General features: G+C 36.3%; 1 protein-coding gene across 1 annotated transcript; it reads left to right on the plus strand.

Moving 5' to 3' along the window:
* LOC104768125 (F-box/LRR-repeat protein At2g40920-like) lies at window positions 21721-22278 on the plus strand. The gene has a single exon (XM_010492057.1). The coding sequence runs from the start codon at window positions 21721-21723 to the stop codon at window positions 22276-22278; it is 558 nt and encodes a 185-aa protein (XP_010490359.1).

Raw genomic sequence — 23046 nt, forward strand, 5'->3', positions numbered from 1 at the left:
GGCAAAGGGACAATAGCCTTTGTTGATTTGAATGGAAAACCAAGAAAGATGATTGATGTCTACTATATTCCGGGGTTGAAAAGTAATATAGTTAGTCTTGGTCAAGCCACATAAGCTGGATGTGACGTTCAATTGAAGGATGGATACTTAATAATGAGAGACCGTGAAGGAAAACTTCTTGTGAAAGCACATAGATCACTAAACAGACTTTACAAGGTTCGAATGGGATTGAAGGATAATACATGTCTTTATCTAACAGAAATAAGTGGTGCAGGAAAGTGGCTCGCACATATGGGTCATGTGAACTTTGACACATTGAATACTATGATTTACAAGAAGATGGTTCATGAAGCCCCAAGGTCTGCACTTGAGAATGCACTCTGTAGTTCTTGTTTGCTTGGTAAACAAAAGTGACGAGTCTTTCCACAGGCAACATCGTATCGGGCAACGAAGAAGCTTGAGCTTATACATGGTGATCTCTGCGGTCCGATTACACCAAGTACAAGTTCTGGAAAATGATATGTTTTTGTCCTTATAGATGACTTCTCCCGATACATGTGGACGATCTTGCTACAAGAGAAAGGAGATGCTTTTCAGAAATTTAAAAGCTTCAAAATAATGATAGAAAAGGAGACAGAGAGCAAAATACAAACCTTGAGAAGAGATAGAGGGGGAGAGTTTGTATCCAATGAATTTAGAAGCTTTTGTGAGGAGAATGGCATTCATGGAAATCTTACAGCACCTTATACACCGCAGCAAAATGGTGTAGTGAAAAGGAGATGGAGATGGAGATGGCAAGAAGTATCTTAAAACACATGTACATGCCTAACTACATGTGGGGAGAAGTTGTAAGACACTCAACCTATGTCTTGAATAAAGTGGCAACACGGTCTCTTAAGGATAAAACATCGTATGAATTATTTAGAGGTAAGAAGCCAAATTTTGATCACATTCGTGTTTCGGCTGCATCAGATACTCAAAAGTTGACTCTCCACATCTTAGGAAGCTGGATGACAGAACTCTCATCCTTGTTTACCTAGGAACAGAACCTGGATCAAAGGCCTATCGATTGTTTGACCCTCTCACAAAGAAGATCATTGTTAGTAGGGATGTTATTTTCGATGAAACAAAAGGATGGCACTGGAATGGTGTTGATACTATGAGAAATAGTAATGAAAGCTTTAAGATTATGATTGGTGGATTTGGGAATAATGGACTTCAAGATGATGTCGAAGGATCAGAGATATAATAAATTGATGAAAACAGAGGAGCATCGGAGAATAATGAGGACAGTGAAGAGATAAACGAGCATGATTGCACACCTGAAAGATTGCCTCCGGTTATGTTAAGAAGGTCCCAGAGAGAGAGACATGTTCCAAAATATCTTGAGGATTACGTTCTTTTAGTTGAAGAAGAAGGAGAGATGCTGCTATTAAGTTTGAACAATGAACCGAGAAACTTTCAGGAAGCAAAGGACTCAAAAGAATGGATACACGCTTGGATAGAAGAAGTTGGTTAATTGAAAGGTTGAAAACATGGGATCTTGTTGATTTGCCAATTGGAGCAAAACCAATTGGACTTAAATGGGTGTTTAAACTAAAGAAAAAATCAGATGGAAGTATCAACAAGCACAAAGCTAGACTTGTTGCAAAAGGATATGTACAACAATGTGGAGTTGACTTTGAGGAGGTTTTTGCTTCAGTGGCAAGGATTGAAAAAATTAGATTGCTTATTGATCTTGCAACAGCATATGGATGGGAGATACATCATCTTGATGTTAAGACAGCCTTTCTGCATGGTGAGCTCAAGGAAACAGTTTATGTCTCATAACCAGAAGGTTTTCAAAAGGCTGGAAGTGAAGAGAAGGTTTACAAGTTGAACAAAGCACTGTATGGTTTGCGTCAAGCACCTAGAGCATGGAACAACAAGTTGAACACAATTTTGCTAGGATTGCGTTTTGTTAAGTGCTCAAAGGAGCCATCGGTATATCGCAAGGAAGTTGGTGAGAATTTGCTAGTCATTGGTGTTTATGTTGATGATTTATTTATGACAGGCACAAATTTGAAGATTATTAATGAGTTCAAGAGAGAGATGTCATCAAAGTTTGAGATGAGTGATTTAGGCAAGCTGACATATTACTTGGGAATCGAAGTGTTACAAGAGGAATAATTTTGAATCAAACTTGTTATGCTCAGAAGATTCTTGAAGAAGCAGGGATGAGACACTTCAATTTGGTACATACACCAATGGAGATTGGCCTGAAATTCTCTAAAGCTGAGAATGAGAAAGAGATCAATGCACCAATGTACATGAAAAATGTGGGATGCCTTCGCTGTTTACTCCATACACGACCTGATCTATCTTTTTGTGTTGGAGTTCTAAGCAGGTATATGCAAAGTCCTAGAGAATCTCATGGAGCAGCTATGAAACAATGTTTGAGGTATTTGAAAGGAACTACAAATCTCGGATTAACGTTTGGGAGAACAAAGATACCGAAACTGATAGGATACAGTGACAGCAGTCACAACGTTGATCCATATGATGGCAAAAGCACTTCCGGACATATCTTTTACTTAGGAGAGAGTCAGATAACTTGGTGTTCACAGAAGCAAGATGTTGTAGCCTTATCTTCTTGTGAGGCTGAATTCATGGCTGGAACAGAGGCAGCAAAACAGGTCATCTGGTTACAAGAACTGCTTAGTGAGGTTACCGGAGCTCCATGTGAGAAGGTTACAATATGACTCGACAATCAGTCTGCAATTGCATTGACAAAGAATCATGTATTTCATGGTCGGAGTAAACACATAAATAGGCGATTCCACTTTATAAGAGAGTGTGTCGAGAGTGGATTGATCGATGCTGAACATGTACCGGGAAGTGAGCAAAAGGCAGACATATTAAAAAAGGCACTAGGGAGGATTAAGTTCAAGGAGATGAGAGATCTCATTGGTGTGAGTGAAGTGAAGAGTGAGGTCAAGCTTAAAGGGGAGAATGTTGGTTTAAGCTTGAGAAAACTTAAAATAGAAAGGCAGAGCATTCCTAATGGAGTTATGATTAGTGAATGGATAAGGATCAAACTCTATTTGGTGTTATCTAAGATATTGTTGTTTCCTAGTAGTACTAGGATTGGCTTTCTTATATATATATTTGTGTCGATCTATTCTTAGTCTAGTTTTCTTTTTCATGCCTTGAAAGAATTAGCTGACAGTGTCGGTCGGCGCAATAATTTGTGCAGGCAAGGGATAGAAGAAGAGGGTTCTAAGGATGACGAGGATAACCAAGAACTTGCAGGGAGGAAGAAGAGTTGTTTTGAGGTGAGGCTTAAATGGCAAATCATTAACTTCAACTATCCGGAAAAAAAATCCAGGGTTGTTTTATAAATTTAATCTTCCATTTGTCCACGTTGCTTTCAGAATCAGACAGATGTCGGGACCGAAAAGATTGGCTTGAAGAATTGATCTTCAAATTTGTTCGTGTTGAACAAGGCTCAAGGATCTTCTATCTTGGAGGAGTTGATATATCATGGTTTTTGTGGTTTTTAACTATGATATAAGGAGTCTTTTGATATGTTTTTAGGTTCTTTGTGAGTCGTTACAGGTTTTATAAAATTCTGGCATAGACGGAGCAAAATAGAGCAATTTGGAATGTTTTGGAGCAAATTGGCTAAGGAAGAGAATTGAGAGCCGATCAAGGTTGTGAGTGTTGACCGACACCACCTAGGTGTCAATCAACACCGAGACATAGGCAAAAATTAAAGCCGTCAGAAATATTATTGACAAGTATCCCGCCACTTGCAACCATTCCTTGTATGTGGATATTGTGAAGGAAGCATTTGCTTTGTACTATGATGATCAATAGGAAGAAATATTATGTCTAAGGAAGAAATGAAACGAGAGATTACAAATGAATTGTTTGAGAGTGGTATAGGTAAAGGGGGATGAAACTTTGCTCTTGTGATCTTACTAATTAGTCTAAGCAAATGAAAGCCAATTGTATAACATGAAATCTATGCTCTTATATATCAAACGACCCTATTGATATTGATGTTCATCATATATGCCAACTGACCAAAAAAATTGCAAAATAAGAATCAGTTGAGATGAAGTAAATTAAAAGTATAAATAATTCAATTATATCAAAATGAAGTAAGTTTCAAGTTTCCAAGTACATGATGCTCTCAATTAGATCCATGAACTCCATGTCCATGTCCAAATATCTTTGAGGGTTACTGAACCAATAATCTGGTATTCCTTTGATCTCAACCTTTTTCAAATCATTGTTTTGCAGATCATAGTAGAGAAAATAAAAAGGAGAAATCAACTTATTTGGTATCAAGATGACCTTGCCTTTTATAGTTGTACCTTTTGCTATCAGTAAATTATCAGTGAGTAAATGCATCTGAGAGGGCTGCAAAACCAAACTCTTCCACGACCATTCCTTATATTTGGCATCTTCAACGATCCACAAATCTCCAGCCAAGCGTGGTACTTACATCGTATTGAACTCTTCAGACCTGACGTCGAAACTCACAAGCATATAAGTATGTGAATCAGTCCAAGCCAAATAATATATAAGAGCATCATGTGTCATCGGGCGGGTCCTCATAGTCTTATTATATAAGTTGGGTTTTGAAAGTTAGTCACTAACAAGATTTTGACATGTGTCAAATTATCAATCTCAGATTTTGACATTTATAAAAGTTAATATTTAATAAGAGAAATTTGATAACAACAAAAATAAAATATTTTGTTATAAAAATATTAATAATGTAAAAAAGATAATTATCCAAAACTATAGAATTTATAAATAAATACAAAAAAATATAATAATTATAAGGATATATATATATTTCATAAAATTCGAAATTCTAATATTATTTAATTGTTTTTAATTTTAAGTTATTAATTCTACAAAAATTATAGAAAAAGGGATTAATGAAAATATACAGTTAATTATTAATTCAAAATTTTGTAAATACTCACTTCTATAGAAACACAGATTGTCTCATATATAAATAATTTATTCAAAAACACTGTTTCAACTTTTTTTAATTAGGAAAAATTTTTTAATGGAAAGGTAAATTTTTCTTATTTTTTTAAACCAAAATTTTCTCCTACTTTCTCCTTTTTCAGTTGGGAATAGGTAAGATTAATATGTTGACCCAAAAAAAAGATTAATATATGCGTCTTATTTTCCTAATACTGTATTTGAAAATTTATTGTAGTGTTTTTAAATTATTTTATTTAATTTATATTTTCATCTTTGTATTATTTAGGATTCATATACTACCATGCTTATAATTTTCTATTTTTTCTTTAATTATGCTAAATTAATTTTCTTCAAATTTCTTAACCTTGATTGGTTGGTCATAAACCCCTCTTTTTTTATGCAAACATAATTGTTATCATTACTCATTCAATCCCAAAGGGAGATAACAAGTAGAAGCTCATCAACCTAATAGATGGATAAAATAGGCTAATCAAACACAAGTGTACAACAAACATAGATAGATAGATTGGAAAAACATAAATCATTGTTGATAGATCCATAGGAGCTCAAAGACTATGACACCCTGGTTTGCGGAAAGGTTTAAAATAATTGGTTTGGCCACATATGTCACCAAAATGCACTTATTTTTTCGGTCAAAGGTCCCGAGAGAACTTCATGATGGGTGACCTTTCTGTAAGTGATTGTCGGAACTGTGCGAGTGAGGACAAAACACAGGAAAATATCATTTGTTGATTTGTAAAGTCGGTAAACAAGTTTTCAAGGCCTCCCAGACGTAACAAACCGGCCATCAAATATGGGTGGGTCCACAGGCCGGGAATATATATAGGGCCTACTTAGGAAGGTGGGTCCATGGACTGAGAGTGGACATGGGCTCACTAAGCAAGGTGGCGGTTAAGACGTTACAGAGATAGAGGCTATATCATGGTGTGTCAAAGACACTTCCACGAATACATTGGGAAATTTAACATTAATTACTATCAAAATATTTTGTGACGTTAGAAAAAGGTTTTTTACTTTCATTGGTTGTCGGAGCAAGCCATTTTGAGATAGCAAAAAGACGTGAACATTTTATTTCCACACAGGAGGAGGGCAGAGCCGTGGTTCTCTCAATGGTGGAGAAGGTTGGACACAAGTTTAACTCCCCAAGAGAGGAAAGTGGAGGAGGTTGGACGCAAAGTTATCTCCCCAAGGGAGGAAGGCGGAGCCAAGGTTCTCTCCATGGTGGAGGAGGTTTGACTCAAGGTTCTCTCCATAAGGGATGACGACGGAACCGAGGTTTTCTCCATGGCGGTCATACATTATTGTGATGATACATCATTGATTATTATATTATATGTAATATATAAATACATTAAGCCAACTATTTTACTTTTACTTCACGAATACATTGGGAAATTTAGCATTAGTTACTATCAAAAGATTTTGTGATGTTAGAAAAATGTTTTTATTTTCATTGGTTGTCAGAGCAAGCCATTTTGAGATAGCAAAAAAACGTGAACATGTTCTCTCCACATAGGAGGAGGGCAGAGCCGAGGTTCTCTCTATGGTGGACAAGGTTGGACACAAGGTTATCTTCCAAGGGAAGAATGTGGATGAGCCTGGACACAAGGTTCTCTCCATGATGGAGGAGGTTGGATGCAAGGTTCTCTCCATAAGAGATGAGGGCGGAGCCGAGGTTTTCTCCATGGTGGGCATACATTATTGTGATGATACATCACTGATTAATATATTGTGTATTATATTTTTTATTCAAAATATTTTTTGAGCCAACAATTTTAGTAATTAAAATACTATGCATAAGTGAAAGTAAAATAGTTGGCTTAATGTGTTCATAGAGACATTTTCTAGGTGGTGATAGAGAATATATTTGTAACATAGAATATATTTAGGTGTAAAAAAATACACTTTTAATAGTAACATACATAAAAGATTTGTAAATGGATATAAATCAGTGTATTATAACAAAAAAAATTATAAATAACATACAACAAATTTTAATATACTTTTATTAAATTTAATTTAATTTATAAAACTTTAAACCCGCAAATCGAGCGCGTTCTCATCTAGTTATGAATATAAAACTAAAGATGTCGTATTGCCAGCGGAACTCAAGTCCATACCCATTTTTGATTGATTAATGAAATTTTTATTGAAAATAAACTTTAAGAAACCAGATATAAGAAAAATAAAATCATGAATATAAAACTAAGGACGTCGTATTGCCAGCGAATACTTAGGTTCACCCCTAGGGGTGAACCGCTTCATTCATCCTTTTCTCTCTCAACCAATCAGAATGTTCTATCTAATATTTTATTAAAAAACAAATCAAAATTAAATTAAAAAGCAAAATTAATTAAGGAAAAAAATTCTGTATACTTTTATTTAAAGAAAGTTAAATAATATGTTGTTTTACAATTAAATGAGGTCATATATCGGTTTGAGTTTATAAATGAGAATTATGGTTTAGATTTTATAATTAAAAAAAAATTATATGTCGGTTTGGGTTTACAAATAAGGTGGTTAGGGTTTAGATTTTACAATTAGAACAATATTATATGTTGGTTTGGGTTTACAAATGAGATGGTTAGGGTTTAGATTTAACAATTAGAACGAATGTATATGTCGGTTTGGGTTTACAAATGAGATAGTTTGGGTTTACAAATGAGATGGTTAGGGTTTAGATTTAACAATTAGAACGAATGTATATGTCGGTTTGGGTTTACAAATGAGATAGTTTGGGTTTACAAATGAGATGGTTAGGGTTTAGATTTTACAATTACAACGAAATTATATATCGGATTGGGTTTACAAAAGAGCGGTTTAAGTTTCTAATTTTAAATTAAAGTTGTACAGATTTTATTTCCTTATTTTATAAGGGAGTGAATGAAGAGGTTCACCCCTAGGGGTGAACCCAAGTATTATTCGGAAAAGAAAAGAGTATAAAAGGAAGAATCTCTTCATTCACCCCCTTATAAAATAAGGAAATAAATATGTACATATTTACTATAAAATTAAAAACTTAAACCGCTCTTTTATAAACCCAAACCGATATATAATTTTGTTGTAGTTGTAAAATCTATACCCTAACTATCTCATTTGTAAACCCAAACCATCTCATTTGTAAATCCAAACCGACATATACTTTCGTTCTAATTGTTAAATCTAAACCCTAACCATCTCATTTGTAAACCCAAACCGATATATATTTTCGTTCTAATTGTAAAATCTAAATCCTAACCATCTCATTTGTAAACCCAAACCGACATATAATTTTGTTCTAATTGTAAAATCTAAATCCTAACCACCTCATTTGTATATCCAAACAGACATATAATTTCGTTTTAATTATAAAATCTAAACTCTAATTCTCATTTATAAACCCAAACCGATATATAACTTCGTTTAATTGTAAAATCTAAACCAAGACAATATTTAACTTTCTTTAAATAAAAGTATACAAAATTTGTTTCCTTAATTAGTATTACTTTTTAATTTAATTTTGATTTATTTTTTAAATAAAGTATTCGATAGAACATTCTGATTGGTTGAGAGGGAAGGGGGTGAATACAAAGGTTCACCCCTAGGGGTGAACCTAAGTATTTTTATAAAAGGAAGGAAATAATACTATTAAATAATATTTAATAGTATACAGAATTTGTTAAATAAAAAGTATACAGAATTTGTTTCCTTAATGAGTTTTGCTTTCTAATTTAATTTTGATTTATTTTTTAAGTAAAATATTATAAAGAACATTTTGATTGGTTGAGAGAGAAGGGGGTGAATACAAAGGTTCACCCCTAGGGGTAAACCTAAGTATTTTTCATGATATGATCCTCCCAAGGATTCGGCACCTTCGAGTTGGTTGATAGAGACACCTTGATTCTAAAGACGACGAAGCCTCAAGAATAAGGATGGTGGAATGAATGGTCGCACAAGAGTTGCGGAAAGACTCTTGATATACCGGTTTGATCTTTCAGCCTCACACCAAAAAGATCGGATCTCTCAGCCTCGCACCAAGGAGATCGGGGTTTTGACTATCGGAATCACACCAAGTAGTCGGTTTTGATTGTTGGAATCACACCAAGCAATCGGTTTTGTTCACAAAGAACAGAAGAGAATCACTCTCAAAAAGAAAAGGTTTTGATAAAAAGTTGGATTGTTGATTATTTCTTTACTCTTACATGAGTTTATATAAGATAAGAAAACTTGGTAACAAAGCCAAGTATTATTCTTGAAACTAAAAACAATAAAGATAGATAGTTGAATGAAGATTCAACTCTTGAATTTTGTCTTCCCAAGGTTTCCTTCCCAAGGTGAGTTGAACTCCAATTTTCGTCACTTCTCTTTGACCACAAAATAAAGTGATTATTTTGGGCTTTCTTGGACTTGAATTAGGCTCAAACTGGGCTGGACTTGATAGGTATCATCCCCAAAATAATTTCCCATGCTCTCTTTTGCCATAAGTTCTTGTATTAGCCCATTAAGTACCTCCTTGATCTTTTTAACTCTCTTTGACTCCTTGATCCAATTTGCTGATGAGAAACAGCATGGGCTGTATCATTTCTTCATCTTGGGCTTAGTAGAAAACAACTCCTGGTTGCCAAACATAATTCTGGAAGCTCTTAAACCAACTGGACCTGAAACTCATCAAGTTAAGAAATAGATCCACCTCCTTTGGCAAATGGGACGTAACTCTGTGGTTTGTTGGCCAAATCTTGTGTTCTTGAGCTTGTTGGAAACATAAGAGATCCATTGAGATCCTCCAGTTGATTTCGTGTCCAAATTGATTCTGAGTTGGTCTGTGTAACACGATCTTTGGCTCAGACGCGAAAATGGAACTAGGACAGATCCACTGACTTGAAATATCCATATCTTTCAAGTATGAACTGATTTTAACGTGCTTCCAATTCTCAGTGGTTCTAGGATGGATCAAGATTTCAGAACAGTTTTGTTCATAGCTTGAGTACTTCTGGCTTGGTCGGAATCCTCCTTTGAATGCTCGTAGGTCTAAGTCGCGTAGCCATGAGTTCACCTGATTTGTAAAATGAATAACTCCTTCACCTAAACTCTGATTGGACTGATTCAACTTCGAGATATGCTCTAGATGAGGTAAGAATGCATCCCAAATAGCATTATGGTAGGAAGAGTTGATCTTTGACTTCGTTCGTGTTGAGCAAGACTCAAGGGTCGTCTTGGATGGTCTCATGATCATATCATACCCCTCCTCTTGAAAAAGTTTCGTCCTCGAAACTGTAAGACTTTGGGTTGGAGAGTGTTGAAGTGACTCTGGTGGCTTACCATGAGGAAGATTTGCACAGTTTATAGTGAGATCTTTCTTGGTTCCTACAAAATCAACAACTTGCTCTATCTTGCTTGACGATAAATGTAATGTTGGCTTTTCTCTCCTTGTTGGTTCATCAGATGAATCATCCATACTATCAAGGTTGTTGATGATAATGCCTTTCTTCGCGGCTTCCTCACTCTGATCTTTGCTGATCTCTTTGTGCTTTGGTTCCTCGGCTTCTGTTTGCTCACTCGGTGATTTTGCTATTTCTAACAGATTTTTCTGAACCAACAACTCCTTGTGCTCCTTTGGTGATGGTAACGAAACAAAAGCAGCTTTCTCTTCTTTAAAAACAAGAGATGTCCTTTCTCGTTGGTAACTTGGTGTGACAGTAGACGCTCCATCAGTTGGTCTAGAAGGCCTCCTTAGAATATGATTTGAACCAAGATGGTGATGGTTGGGAACATATCGTTTCCTCAAAATAGACTTCAATTCTTCCCAAGTCTCAATAGGGTGTTCTCCATTTCTCCTCCTGCTTATCACCAACTGATCCCACCAAGTAATGGCATAATCACACAATCCAGTGACTGCAACTTGTACCTTCTTCATTTCGCAATAGTTTTGATAACTAAAAACCGACTCAATCTTTTTCTCCCACTCTAGGTATGCATCTGGATCATTCCTGCCTTGAAAGGTAGGAATCTCCAACTTATTACCTCCAATGTTTTCATAAGTTTGATCCATGCCATCTCTGTGTTGTGGCCTCCTATGGCTTGTTCTTGATGATTGAGTAGTGTAATAATCGTCAACCCTTAATACTCTAAGTTGATCTCTTTCTCTTCTATGCTGCAACATTTGTGGTTGTCTTTGTTATGCCTCCACTTGTACTTCATCCAACCTCTTGTAGATTGCACTCATCTCAACCCTCATCAACCGTCGCATCTCTCCCATAAGTGCTTGAACTTGTGGATCATTAGACATTTTTTTCTTCTTTTTTTTTTTGCTTTTTTTTTTGCCTTTTTTTTTCTTCTCTGTTTTTTCTTTTTTTTTTCTTTTTTCTTTCTTTTTCTTTTTTTTTTCTTCCTTCTTTTTTTTTCTCGTTTTATTTTTTTTTGCCTTTTTTTTTTTAAATAAAATAAATAGAAATAGAAGATGAAAAGATGAGAAGATGAAAATAAAGAAGATGGAAAGATAGAAAGATGATAGATAGAAGATTGAAAGATAGAAAATGATAGGAAGAAGATGAACGGTTAGAAGATGATAGAATGATAGAATACCAAACTCAAGGGTGTGCTCTGATACCACTTGATATGATCCTCCCAAGGATTCGGCACCTTCGAGTTGGTTGATAGAGACACCTTGATTCTAAAGACGACGAAGCCTCAAGAATAAGGATGGTGGAATGAATGGTCGCACAAGAGTTGCGGAAAGACTCTTGATATACCGGTTTGATCTTTCAGCCTCACACCAAAAAGATCGGATCTCTCAGCCTCGCACCAAGGAGATCGGGGTTTTGACTATCGGAATCACACCAAGTAGTCGGTTTTGATTGTTGGAATCACACCAAGCAATCGGTTTTGTTCACAAAGAACAGAAGAGAATCACTCTCAAAAAGAAAAGGTTTTGATAAAAAGTTGGATGATTATTTCAATGATCTTACATGAGTCTATATAGGATAAGAAAACTTGGTAACAAAGCCAAGTATTAACTAGTCTTAAAACTTAAAAAAACAATTAAGATAGATGGTTGAATGAAGATCCAATTCTTGTGCATGTATCCCTTCCTCCAAAGTGACTTTAGGTGCATGTATCTCAATTTTCGTCACTCTTCTTTGACCATAAAGTGATTATTTTGGGCTTTCTTGGACTTGAATTAGGTTCAAAGTGGGCTGGACTTGATAGGTTTCATCCCCAATAGATTTTTCAATGCTCTCTTTGACCATAAGCTCTTGAATAAGCCCATTTAGTGCATCCTTTAGCTTCTTAGCTTTTGCTCTAGTCATTGGTCCTTCAGGTACAAGCAATGGTTCCTCAGGTACAAGCAATGGTTCCTCAGCTACAAGCTCCTCTGGTTCAAGCTCAGCTACACTTTCCTCGTGTTCAAGCTCAGCTACAAGCTCATCCTCCTTAGCTCCATCCATGATCACATCATTTCAACAATACTTGGGCTCACCCCTAGGGGAGAACCTCTTCATTCACCCCCTTATAAAATAAGGAAATAAAATCTGTATACATTATTATAAAATTAAAAACTTAAATTGTTCTTTAATAAACCCAAACGACATATAATTTCGTTCTACTTGTAAAATCTAAACACTAACCATCTCATTTGTGAACCCAAACCGACATATAATTTTGTTCTACTTGTAAAATCTAAACCCCTAACATCTCATTTGTGAACCCAAACCAATATATAATTTCGTTCTACTTGTAAAATCTAAATTCTAACCATCTCATTTGTAAACTCAAACCGACATATAATTTTGTTCTAATTGTAAAATCTAAACCCTAACCATCTCATTTGTAAACCCAAACCGACATATAATTTCGTTTTAATTATAAAATCTAAACTCTAACAATCTCATTTGTAAACCTAAACCGAAATAATTTTGTTTTAATTGTAAAATCTAAACCCTAATTCTCATTTATAAACTCAAACCGATATATAATTTTGTTTGATTGTAAAATCTAAACCAACTCAATATTTAAATAAAAGTATACATAATTTGTTTGCTTAATTTGTTTTGCTTTTTAATTTAATTTCAATTTATTTTTAAATAAAATATTAGATAGAACATTCTGATTGGTTGAGAGAGGAAGGGGTGAATACAAAGGTTCACCTCTAAGGGTGAACCAAGTATCTATACTAATAAAAAGTAGAAGCTATAAGCTCCTAAGGCTGTCCACCTAGGATTTTAAACATCCAATCTGAATTCGACATGTCACTAATTAACATTTTTAAGATTACCAGAATTTTCTATATTAAGATATTTTTTAAACGACCAATTAGGATTTGACATGATATTCATTAACATTTTTAAAATTTTCAGAATTTTTTAGAAAAAGGAAAATTTGAAATTTATGTAAATAAAATAACTATGTACAATATCCCACATCGGCTAGAAATTTTTTAGACAATGGTTCAGAACCATTATAAATAATATTAATATGCTTCCAACAACGAATGAGCAGGAAAGCTTGATTTATCAGGCGTCCAAGTTTAAAAGTTTTATTCGGTTTGATCCGGTTTTTTATCTGATCAAATTAAAGCTTTAAAAAGTTTCAAAATTATTATAATATTTTAAAATTTTAAAAGTTAAAATATTATAAATATTGAAACTTCTAAAAGTCTTAGCTTTTAAAGGTTTCAAAATTTTCTAATTTTTAAATTTTAAAAATTTCTTCACATGTAAAAGGTTTTTTAAAAATTATAATTTATAAATTTTAAAAGTTTAAAATATTATAAATATTGAAACTTGAAAATTTTAAAAGGTTCAAATATTAAAAATATTTAAACTTCATAGAATGTTTTAAAACATTACAATTACTTAACCTCCATAGAAATTTTAAGACATTATATCTATACTAATAAAAAGTTGAAGCTATAAACTCCTAAAGGTGTCCATATAGAATTTAAAAAAAAATCAATAAGAATTAGATATTTCACTAATAACATTTTTAGAAATATAGTAGTAATCTATATATTAAGATTTTTTTAGAAAAAAAAAGTAAAATCTATAGAAATAAAATAAATATTTACTACATCCCACATCGGCTAGATAATTTTAGACAATAGCTGAGAACCATTATAAATAAAACTAATATATTTTTAACTATAAATTTATCAGGTTTGCTTTATCTATGCTTATTTATCAGGTTTCTAAATTTAGAAGTTTTATTTGATTTATTTTAGCAAATTAAAATATATAAAGGTTTAAATAATTAATATAGAATATTTAGAAATATTATAAATACCTCCATAAAAATGTTAAAAAATTATAACTATTTAAACTCTATAAAAAGTTAAAGTGTCATTAATATTTAACTAAAAAAAATGTTACAAATATTCAAACTACATCTAAAGTTTGAAATATTTTTAAAAAATAATCTCTATTAAAATTTTAAAAGTTTAAGAATTACAAAATATTATACATCAACTTTTTAATATCTTGAAAATATCTTACTTATCTCCGTTTGTGCTTTATATATATATTATGAGCTGTAAAACATGTTTTGTGTATGACTTTACAGATGATTTGATACTTTCGCAGTAATTTTAATTTCAAATCTAAAAAATAAGGATTGACGTCGTAAGACCTTGATTTGATGTTATTTGAGTTTAAAGAAGAAGAATTGACGAAAAGCATAAATATTGTTTTAACTATATATGTGTTCATATTACTTTCTCTGCAAGTAAAGATTTTGGTTTGAGAAGTTTCAAACCGTGTGGATCTAAAATCGAATAATATGGATGAAATTATCAATAATTGGGTGCATGTGTTGACTATGCTGGTTTTCATGAAATGCACAATTTTTATGAGAAAATATATGATTTTGGTCTTGGAGTTTGATGGGTTAACAAGTTGTGTGGTAGTCTTAAAAAAGGTTTTTCAGTGGAAGAATGTGAAGAAGTTGACGAGGAAGAACAAGAAGAAGAGTATAATGAAGAACCAGACGGTAAAAGTAATGATGACAATTACCATAAAATTTGATAGTGAAAATGACAAGAAAGAATATAAAGAATAAGAAAACATTGAATAAAAAACACAAAAACATAGGTGATAGCGATCAATTAAATATGAAAAACGAGATAAATTCATGATTATAAAATTGTTCCGTTTTCTGGTGGTCAAAGAAATGGTTTAGGATATGTGAGGTCACCAGTTTGATCCGTTTCGCCTGGACGTCGAGTTAAATTCATGATTTTAAAACACAACTGATTTTTATATTTTTTAAAATTGTGTATCTGAAATTTAATTTTTTCTCAATAATAATTTAAAGTTTTCTATAAAATAATATTTTATTACCGACATCAATCATATATAATTTTTATTAAATTATATCAAATAAACCCACGCGTAGCATGGGTACAAAACCTAGTGTTTCTAAAAGGAATAGTTGTATAACCAGCGAACATTAAAATCCTAAAGCGAAATTTGTATCTCGGTGGCCGTCTCTCAATTTTTTTTCTGTTCCCCCGATTAGAAGAGGACAACTAACTATGGTGCGTTTGTCTCTTCGTGTTGCAGCATCTGACATACTACAGAATAGAGAGAGAATAAAGTTGAGAAGAAGAAGAGGTAGAGGAAGAGCGACGCAACGAACACAAAATAGGGTTGCACCACAGATTCCTAAAGAAGAAGAAGAAGCAATGCATAATTCAAAAACTTGGGACGCATGACAACTCCCTCTGGATCTCCTGATCGATAACCTGCCTTACGGTTAGGAATCATGATTTACTGGGTGATATTGCATGCTCTATTGGCTGCTTTCGTCCACTTTTAAAAAGAGGGTAGAGAGAAAGAGAAAGAGAGTTGCACTTATTAAAAAAATGCAGTAGATGTCGAAGAATTTTTTTTTCAAAGTTTCACCTTTGAAGGTGGGATTTTGTAAGACATATTTTTTAACTAAAAATGTCAAAAAAATCTTCTAGAATGTCATTCAGTAACTTTTTATTAAAAAGATTGTGATTTATTGAATAACAGTAGATGTAAGATTTATAAATTATTGATTGAATAACAATAGATTCTAAATGATTTTTATAAATTTCACATTCAATAACATAAGATTTCAGATCAATTAGATAATAGGGAATTTCAGAATACTCCAAAATCTCCTAAAATATCAAATTCAATACACCCCCTAAATCCTAAATCGAGATTTGTATCCCGGTGGCCGTCTCTCAATTTTTTTTTCTGTTCTCCCGATTAGAAGAGGACAACTAACTATGGTGCGTTTGTCTCTTCGTGTTGCAGCATCTGCCATACTACAGAATAGAGAGAGAATGAAGTTGAGAAGAAGAAGAGGTAGAGGAAGAGCGAGGCAACGAACACAAAATAGGGTTACACAGATTCATAAAGAAGAAGAAGAAACTTGGGACGCACGACACATCCCTCTGGATCTCCTGAACGAGATTCTAACGAGATTGCCTGCGAAATCTGTGCTGAAATTCAAGAGTGTCTCGAAGTTTTGGTTATCTCTCTTGTCCTCTAGAGAATTTTGCAACCGTTTCCTTATGGTCCCATCTCAACCTCGTCTTTACATGTCTTTAAAGGACCGCCGCTTCTATTCCAAGTCTCTGCTCCTATCATCAGCCATTCCAAGCCCGTTTGCTTCTACCTTAGAATTCGACCAGGATCTGACTGTCCGTAGGATGGGAGGCTTCGACCCACGCTTTCTCCATGGCTTTACTTGCTTCATGTATTATTTAAATGCGCGGATCTATAACCCTACCACCAGACAACTTTATATCATACCTGTTATAAAAGAATCTGATATCATAGCTGAGGGTCGCGACCTTCATTATGATCCTTATACCATCCAATACTGTATGGGCCACGATCCTGTAAACGATCAGTATAAACTACTTTGCACAATTTTTGTAGAGGATATGGGAAAGAAAAGGTCTGAGTATTGGATGTATGTTCTAGAAAGTGTTGGCTCGTGGAAAAGGAAAAGCGTTGCAAATGATTTTCATCCTCATGATCCTATATATAAGGAGAAATGTATATTAAGGATATAATTGTAATTAGTGTATATCAAAACCCTTTTGTACATGCCTATATATATCTTGTATCTCATTCAACTAATAATATACAAGCCTTCTATAATATGGTATCAGAGCTTTAGATCCTAGAAACCCTAAATTTTTTATTTCTGCACCGCTCTTACTCTTCTTGCGTCTCTCTCTGCAAGCTTCATCTCTTTTCCCTTCTCTCTTCGTTCTTCTCTCTCTTGTTTTCATCATGTCTTCCCAGAGTGATACCGTTGTAACCTCCGATCCATCCCTCCTTCACAACGTTAACATGGCTAACGTCACGAAGCTCACAGCCACAAATTTCATGATGTGGAACCGCCAAGTTCATGCCTTGTTGGATGGCCATGAACTTGTTGGGTACCTTGATGGTTCCACCGCTGCTCCTTCTCAGATCATCACCTCTGCTGGTGTTGATACGGTTAATACGGAGTATAGCCACTGGAAACGACAGAACAAGCTGATATTTGCTAGTCTTCTTGGTGCTATTTCTGTCGAAGTTCAACCCTTGCTGTCCAAGGCGGTCACCTCGGCACAGATCTGGAGCACTCTCTCTGACACTTATGCTAAGCCGAGTTGGGGACATATCAAACAGATTCGGGAGCAAATCAAATCGTGGAAGAAAGGTGGTCGCTCGATAGATGAATATTTTCAAGGCTTTACCACAAGGTTTGATCAACTTGCGCTGCTTGGTAAGCCTCTTGAGCATGAGGATCAAGTCGACTACATTCTCGGTGGCCTCCTAGATGACTTTAAGTCGGTGATTGATCAGATTGATGGTCGTGATACGCCGCCATCATTAACAGAGATTCACGAAAAGCTGATTAATTATGATTTGAAGTTACAAGCTCTTGCTCGCTCTGCCTCCTCCTCTGTTCCGGTCACTGCCAATGTCGTGTCGTACAAGTCTTCTGGTGGATCCAACAACAACAATCAAAATTTTCGTAACCAGAACCGTGGCTCATCTCGTGGATCATGGAATAACTCGCAAGGCTCTTCCCGTGGATCACAAGGTCGTGGGTACCAGGGACGGTATCAACTTTGTGGAGTCTATGGTCACAGTGCGCGACGATGCTCTCAGCTCCAATCCTCTGGCCGTGGCTTTTCTGGTGGTGGTTACTCGGCCTCGTCTGCACCACCGTGGCAACCTCTTGTGATAGTTGCGGCGGTGTTTTCCTCGACCCCCTGGATTTGTGACAGTGGCGCAACTCATCATCTCACCACTGATCTCTCAAATCTTGCTCTTCATCAGCCATATAATGGGGGTGAGGAGGTCACCATTGCGGATGGGTCCGGCCTTCCCATAACACACATGGGTTCAGCTTTAATCCCTACTCCCTCTCGCTCTCTTGCGCTTAAAGATGTTTTATATGTTCCAAATGTTTGCAAGAACATTATCTCTGTTTATTGGTTATGCAACAATAATCAAGTGTCTGTGAATTTCTTTCCTGCACATTTTCAGGTGAAGGATCTGAGCACGGGGGCCCTATTGCTCCAAGGCCGAACTAAGAATGAGCTGTATGAATGGCCGATGAACCGTAACACCATGTCTTTCTTCTCGGCCACACCGACACCACGCACGGACTTATCTTCTTGGCATTTTCGACTAGGGCATCCTTCTTTTTCTGTTTTAAAAACTATTGTTTCTCAATTCTCTTTACCACTTTCTCCATCTCCTCACAAAGAATTTTCTTGTTCTGATTGTTTACTCAATAAAAGTCAGAAATTGCCTTTCTCTACAAACACTATTGTCTCCTCTCATCCCCTTGAATATATTTACACCGATGTGTGGTCCTCCCCAATCTTATCTACAGAAAATCATAAATACTATCTCATCCTTGTCGATCATTTTACCAGATATTCTTGGCTCTACCCTTTGAAACAAAAGTCACAGGTTAAAGAAGTATTTATTGCTTTTAAAGCCCTAGTCGAAAATCGTTTTCAAAGTAAGATCCGTACTTTGTACTCAGATAATGGTGGGGAATTTATAGCGCTGCGATCCTTCTTGGTTTCACATGGTATCTCGCACATGACGACTCCACCTCACACACCGCAACACAATGGTATCTCTGAACGCAAGCATCGCCCTGTGTTTGAAACCGGTCTTGCCCTATGCATTTGGTGTGGCGGTCTACCTTATTAATCGGATGCCAACGGACGTACTTAATGGTGACTCTCCGTACAAGAAACTATTCACCACAACACCTAACTATCTCAAACTCCGGGTGTTTGGTTGTGTATGTTATCCATGGCTACGTCCTTACCGTCAGAACAAGCTCGAAAGTAGATCCACTGCCTGTGTGTTCCTCGGTTACTCTTTGACTCAAAGCGCGTATTTGTGTCTCGAGATGCAAACTGGTCGAATTTATGTGTCCCGTCATGTGCAGTTCGTGGAGTCGTCGTTTCCGTTTGCTCAGAAAACGTTGTCCATGACTCTGCCGGTGTGTACTCCGTCGTCATCGTCTACTGGTTCTAACTGGTCGTCGGTTCTACGTCTCACGCCGTCATCAGCTCCGCCTCCGTGCTCCCTTCACCCTGGCCGCCAAGATTCCTCTCCACCGCCAATTGCTCACTCCCCGCCGGACTCGCCGGCTTCACAGTCCTCGTTGTTTGTCTCGCCTGACATCGACCATGAAACACGAACAAAACAATTTCATGACTCTCCCTCGGTTCACCAAAGCCCAACAAATCGAAGTCCATCTCCAACGGGCCTATCCACTCAAAGCCCATCATCCTCTTCCGGCCCATCATTGCACAGTCCATCATCATCGTCTTCCTCGCACACCTCGACCTCGTTGTCAACATCCTCTCCCACACCGGATTCTTCTCCGACCTCGACTCCTTCGCCAAGCTTGTCTCCGGTTCCGGCTCCGACTCCGGCACCATCTCTCTCGCCAAGTCCTCCACCTCATAATGCTCACCCAATGAAGACCCGATCCAAAAACCAGATCACCAAGCCCAAACAACGTTTAAATCTGGTTGCGGCGGTGACTCCAGCGATACCGACAACGGTGGCGCAAGCTCTCCGAGATCCGAATTGGCGACACACCATGTCTGAAGAGATGAATGCTCAAATCCGCAATCACACTTTTGACTTGGTCCCGCCTGACCATGCCCACAATGTGATCACCTGTAAGTGGATATTCACTCTCAAATATAAACCTGATGGGTCTATTGATAGGTATAAAGCTCGATTGGTGGCGAGAGGTTTCAACCAGCAGTATGGTGTCGACTACTCCGAGACTTTCAGTCCCGTCATAAAATTGACGACAATCCGCTTGGTGCTTGAGATTGCAGTCAAACGCAATTGGGCTCTTCATCAAGTCGACATCAATAACACTTTTCTACAGGGCACATTGCAAGAGGAGGTGTATGTAACGCAACCCCCGGGTTTCATTGATCGTGACCATCCTGATCATGTGTGTCGTTTAAATAAAGCCCTATATGGACTCAAACAGGCACCTCGTGCCTCGTATCATGAACTGCGTCAATTCCTCCTTCAGTCCGACTTCAAAACGTCACTCGCTGATGCCTCTCTGTTCATCTGTCATCGTGGCTCTTCTTACATCTATGTCCTAGAATACGTTGACGATATCATTATTGTTGGGGATCCTTCCACTGTGAACATGTTTAATGCAAATCTTGCCCACCGATTTTCACTTAAGGACCTTGGTCCTCTTCACTATTTTCTGGGTATAGAGGCGACACAATCCTCAAATGGTATTCACTTGATGCAGCGGAAGTACATCACTGACTTGCTTGCCAAGACACACATGCTTGAGGCTAAAGCGGTTTCCACTCCAATGACGCACAAGCCTCTTACTCTCCTCTCCGGTACAGCTCTTGGAGATGCTTCTCAATATCGCATGGTGGTTGGGAGTCTCCAGTACTTGGCCTTTACGAGACCAGACATTGCATTTGCGGTTAACCGCTTGTCTCAGTTTATGCATAAACCCACTGATGAACATTGGATTGCGGCTAAACGCGTCTTACGCTATCTTGCGGGAACAAGGTCATTAGGCATCTTCCTTCGACGCGATGGACCGTCCACACTTCACGCATTCTCTGATGCAGACTGGGGTCGTGACCGAGGTGATTGTATCTCAACAAATGCTTACATTGTTTACTATGGTGGCAGTCCTATTTCTTGGTCTTCAAAGAAACAAAGGAGTGTCTCTCGGTCCTCTACCGAAGCCGAGTATCGGGCCGTCGCTAACACTGCCTCTGAAATCCGGTGGATCTGCTCATTGCTCACAGAGATGGGGATTACTCTATCTCTGCCTCCGATGATCTATTGCGATAATATCGGTGCCACATACTTATGCGCAAATCCTGTTTTCCATACAAAGATGAAACATGTTGCAATGGATTATCACTTTGTGCGTGAACACATTCAGTCTGGCATGTTGCGGGTTGTTCATGTCTCTACACATGATTAGCTCGCGGATGGTCTCACAAAACCTCTTCCGGGGCCACGCTTCGTGGACTTAAACAGCAAAATAGGAATCAAGAGATTGCTTCCTTCTTGAGGGGGCGTATAAGGAGAAATGTATATTAAGGATATAATTGTAATTAGTGTATATCAAAACCCTTCTGTACATGCCTATATATATCTTGTATCTCATTCATCTAATAATATACAAGCCTTCTATAATACTATATTAGCATTATGTATGAAAGGAGCTATACATTATTGTGCGTGGACTGATACATATACATGTGTGCTTGTGAGGTTCGATGTCAGGTCAGAAGGATTTGATATGATGCAAGTACCTTGGAGGGCCGGTGAGAAGATAGAGAAGCTAACTAGAGATGAGAAGACAGTGACTCAAATAGATTATGGTGGAACAGTGGCTGTCTTTGACATTACCTATCTAAAAGAGACGGGTACCGTGGATCTATGGGTTGTTGAAGATTGGACGAAGAAAGAATGGTCGAGGAAGACTTTGGTTTTGAAGCCTTCTCAGATGCATTTAGTCATTACCAATTGTTTGATAATAAGAGGTACACATCTAAAAGGCAAGGTTATTTTGTTTCCGCGAGACTTAATTTCTCCCTTTTACATCTTGTGCTATGATCTACACACGAATAATCTGGAATGGATTGAGATCAAAGGGATACCGGATTCCTGGTTTAGTAAGGATGAAGATATCACATATTTTGACGTGGATTTCATGCATCCGAGTGAGAGCATCAGGTACTTGGAGTCTGAGCGTAAGATTTTCAGATAATTGTTTTTAGTTATTTTCTTTTAATTTGTTTTTTTTCTACATTCTTCTATCGTATGTCTTTTACCTTCTTATAAAGATAGCAAGAGACTAAATAAAAAGTTTGGTATAACCACAGAGAACTTGAGAGGGAACATATTAATAAGTTACCTTTATTTAACACAGCCTATGTTAGTTGGGAAAAATGCCAAAAAAACCTGATATTATTTTTATTTGGACGTTTAATACCCAATTGTTTTCAGTTGAAATAAAAATACCTAGTATATTAAATTAGTGTCAAATAAATCCTTATTTTTAAAAACTTGGTTGAATCGAACAGACGACTTAACAAACGTTAATTTGGGTAACGGAATCGCTAAACCGGATTAAGCTTCAATCACACGTTTTTAAACTGATATATACAGTATGGTTACATAACTTGATGAATATGTTAAAGTAGTCTAATGGTAAAGGGTTTGTATTACTACTTTAACATATTCGTCAAGTTAAGTAAACATATTGTATATAGCTGTTTCAAAACATGTGATTGAAACTTAATCTGGTTTAGCGATTCCGTTACCCAAGTTAACGTCTGTTAAGTAGTCTGTTCGATTCGACCAAGTTTTTAAAAATAAGGATTTATTTGACACTAATTTAATATATAAGGCATTTTTGTTCCAACCGAAAACAATTGGGTATTAAACGTCCAAATAAAAATAACATCGGATTTTTTTTAGCATTTTTCCCAACTAACATATGCTGTGTTAAATAAAGGTAACTTATTAATATGTT

This window comes from Camelina sativa, chromosome 19, assembly GCF_000633955.1.
Source record: "Camelina sativa cultivar DH55 chromosome 19, Cs, whole genome shotgun sequence".
Taxonomy (NCBI): Eukaryota; Viridiplantae; Streptophyta; class Magnoliopsida; order Brassicales; family Brassicaceae; genus Camelina; species Camelina sativa.